Source organism: Micropterus dolomieu, unplaced genomic scaffold (genome assembly GCF_021292245.1).
Source record: "Micropterus dolomieu isolate WLL.071019.BEF.003 ecotype Adirondacks unplaced genomic scaffold, ASM2129224v1 contig_11367, whole genome shotgun sequence".
Taxonomy (NCBI): Eukaryota; Metazoa; Chordata; class Actinopteri; order Centrarchiformes; family Centrarchidae; genus Micropterus; species Micropterus dolomieu.
The window spans coordinates 94-3941 of NW_025740353.1; the positions used below are offsets into that span (position 1 = coordinate 94).

The 3848-nt window shown below is 57.7% G+C and overlaps 1 protein-coding gene across 1 annotated transcript; it reads right to left on the minus strand.

The window, feature by feature from the left end:
* Positions 1-2283: 2283 nt before the first annotated feature.
* On the minus strand, positions 2284-3526 carry LOC123965808 (tyrosine-protein kinase Fer-like; the record flags this gene model as incomplete). Its single annotated transcript, XM_046042161.1, has 5 exons — positions 2284-2382; positions 2508-2709; positions 2788-2910; positions 3171-3290; positions 3389-3526. Coding segments are annotated over 5 exons (682 nt in total), but the record flags the coding sequence as incomplete, so codon positions are not given.
* Positions 3527-3848: the final 322 nt, after the last annotated feature.

Sequence of the window (3848 nt, forward strand, 5' to 3'; positions counted from 1 at the left end):
GAGCCAGACAGGTGAGCCAGGCAGGAGAGCCAGACGAGACAGGCAGGAGAGCCAGACAGGTGAGCCAGCCAGACGAGACAGGCAGGAGAGCCAGACAGGTGAGCCAGACAGGTGAGCCAGACAGGAGAGACAGGCGAGACAGGCAGGAGAGCCAGACGAGACAGGCAGGAGAGCCAGACAGGTGAGCCAGGCAGGTGAGCCAGGCAGGAGAGCCAGGCGAGCCAGACAGGAGAGCCAGGCGAGACAGGCAGGAGAGCCAGACGAGACAGGCAGGAGAGACAGACAAGAGAGACAGGCGAGCCAGACAGGAGAGACAGGCGAGACAGGCAGGAGAGCCAGACGAGACAGGCAGAGAGCCAGACAGGTGAGCCAGACAGGAGAGACAGGCGAGACAGGCAGGAGAGCCAGACGAGACAGGCAGGAGAGCCAGACAGGTGAGCCAGGCAGGTGAGACAGACAAGAGAGACAGGCGAGCCAGACAGGAGAGCCAGACGAGACAGGCAGGAGAGCCAGACAGGTGAGCCAGGCAGGTGAGCCAGGCAGGAGAGACAGACAAGAGAGACAGGTGAGACAGGCAGGCGAGCCAGACAGGCGAGACAGGCAGGAGAGCCAGACAGGCGAGACAGGCAGGAGAGACAGACAGGAGAGCCAGACAGGTGAGCCAGACAGGTGAGCCAGACAGGTGAGCCAGGCAGGAGAGCCAGACAGGTGAGCCAGGCAGGAGAGCCAGACAGGTGAGCCAGGCAGGAGAGCCAGACGAGACAGGCAGGAGAGCCAGACAGGTGAGCCAGGCAGGAGAGCCAGACAGGAGAGCCAGGCAGGAGAGCCAGACAGGAGAGCCAGACAGGAGAGCCAGACAGGAGAGACAGGCAGGAGAGACAGGCGAGACAGGCGAGACAGGAGAGACAGGCAGGTGAGACAGGAGAGACAGGCAGGAGAGACAGACAGGAGAGACAGGCGAGACAGGCAGGAGAGACAGACAGGAGAGCCAGGCAGGAGAGACAGACAGGAGAGACAGGTGAGACAGGCAGGAGAGACAGGCAGGAGAGACAGGCGAGACAGGCAGGAGAGACAGACAGGAGAGCCAGGCAGGAGAGACAGACAGGAGAGACAGGTGAGACAGGCAGGAGAGACAGACAGGAGAGACCGGCAAAAGAGCCAGGCAGGAGAGACCGGCAAAAGAGCCAGGCAGGAGAGACAGGAAGGAGAGACAAGTGAGACCGGCAAAAGAGCCAGGTGAGCCAGGCAGGAGAGCCAGGTGAGCCAGGCAGGAGAGCCAGGTGAGCCAGGCAGGAGAGCCAGGTGAGCCAGGCAGGTGAGCCAGGCAGGAGAGACAGACAGGAGAGCCAGGCAGGAGAGCCAGGCAGGAGAGCCAGGCAGGAGAGACAGACAGGAGAGACAGACAGGAGAGCCAGGCAGGAGAGACAGGCAGGAGAGCCAGACAGGAGAGACAGGCAGGAGAGACAGGAGAGACAGGCGAGACAGGAGAGACAGGCAGGTGAGACAGGAGAGACAGGCAGGCGAGACAGGCAGGAGAGACAGGCGAGACAGGCAGGAGAGACAGGCGAGACAGGCAGGAGAGACAGGCGAGACAAGTGAGACAGGCAGGAGAGACAGGTGAGACAGGCAGGAGAGACAGGCAGGAGAGACAGGTGAGACAGGCAGGAGAGCCAGGCAGGTGAGACAGGCAGGAGAGACCGGAGAGACAGGCAGGAGAGACCAGAGAGACAGGCAGGAGAGACCGGCAAAAGAGACAGTTGAGACAGGCAGGAGAGACAGGCAGGAGAGACAGGTGAGCCAGGCAGGAGAGACAGGTGAGCCGGGCAGGAGAGACAGGTGAGCCAGGCAGGAGAGACAGGCAGGAGAGACAGGTGAGCCAGGCAGGAGAGACAGGCAGGAGAGACAGGTGAGACAGGCAAAAGAGACAGGTGAGACCGGCAGGAGAGACAGGTGAGACAGGCAGGAGAGACAGGTGAGACAGGCAGGAGAGACCGGCAGAAGAGACAGGCAAGAAAGACAAGTGAGACCGGCAGAGGAGACAGGTGAGCCAGGCAGGAGAGACAGGTGAGCCAGGCAGGAGAGACAGGCAGAAGAGACAGGAAAGAAAGACAAGTGAGACCGGCAGAGGAGACAGGTGAGCCAGGCAGGAGAGACAGGCAGAAGAGACAGGTGAGACAGGCAGAAGAGACAGGCAGGCAAGACAGGCAGGACAGACAGGCAGGACAGACAGGAGAGACAAGTGAGGCAGGCAGGAGAGACAGGCAGTGATGGCAGGCGTCTCACCGATGTGGAGGAGCCCAACATGGCTTTGGGGGTGCGGATCATCCCGACCAGAGAGTTGCGGAGGGTGTCGAAGCGAGAGCTCCTGTCCTTGGTTTTATCCTGGAGACACACGTTCAGACACAAGTCATCCAGCTGAGCTCTGTGTGTGGCCTTTATTTTGAAAGGGCAGCTCTTCCTGCCAGTTGTGTGCCAGATCAATCCATTATCAATAACTAAATATTTACTGTGGATCCGACGGAGCGGGTGTCGTCCTCATACGGCAGCGCAGGAGGAGGCGGCGGTGGAGGTGGCGAGGCGGCAGCGGATGCCATCTTGGCGTCCAGCAGAGCCTTCTGGGAAACGAGGCGGGCCTCGGAGCCGTGTAGCGATTGGACGGCGTGATGAAGTTCGAGCAGAGAGAGCTTCTGACTGAGCAGCAGGACACAGCTGAGGGCGAGAGACACAGAGAGTCAGAGAGAGAGAGAGCACGTTCTTCTTCTCTCGTCGTCTGACTCGTCCACTCACTCGCTCTTCCTCTCGGCGTTCTGCTGACTCGTCTGGATTCTGGCATCGAGGTCGTCCGCCAGCGCCTCCTTCGTCCGCAGATTCTGCTGAGTCAGCTCCAGCTCCTCCGTCGCCGACGACAACCTGGAACACAAACAAATAAACAGACATTTAAAGTCAAATTAAGATAACAGAGGCTAGAAAGTTTTTATATTTATACAAGGTTATAAATTCTTCCACAAGCTTTTATCATTTCCAAGTATTAAAACCTTTCCAAAAAATATTCCTGGGCTGTCCTGGAAAGTTTTGGGACCTTTGTAAGGTCTTGGAAGGAGTTTAAACCCGGAGGCTTTTACTCTGGAAGGGTACAGGAAACAGGATGCTTTTATTTTGCAGTAGCTCACATGGCCTGTAGGCTGTCGGCTGTCAGCGTGTTCCAGAGGATCTCATTGGCAGGCAGGTTGTCCGTCTCCTCCAATAGAGATGCGTCAAACTCCACGTTTGCCTCGGGCGTCTCCGGAGACCTGAGGGGGGACAGACGCCATTACCACGGCAACCAGGACAGCCACGGACACGCTGTTAAGACAATAACCAGTCGGACGGATGCAATGTGATTTCTGACCTGTAGGTGTCGATGAAGTGCTGGTACTCCGTCAGCGGGTCGATCTGCTCCACAGCGGCCGAGATCTCCTGGTGGACTTTAACAATGTCCTCCGTCAGCAGGCTGCTGATCTCACAGTACTCCTCAAGGATACTTTTACTGCAGTAATACACGGGAAAATACACACAGATACATCAGCATGTAAGTTAAAATGTCATGTCAAATGCCCCCTACCCTACGCCGTCACCTACGGCCGTAGTGTGTCAGTGTGTCTGTTAGCATGTCAGTTACTGTGTCAGTCTGCGTGTCAGTCAGCGTGTCAGTTACTGTGACAGTCAGCGTGTCTGTCAGCGTGTCAGTCAACATGTCAGCATGTCAGCTACTGTGTCTGTCAGCGTGTCAGTTACTGTGTCTGTCAGTTACTGTGTCTGTCAGCACGTCAGTTACTGTGTCTGTCAGTTACTGTGTCCGTCAGCATGTC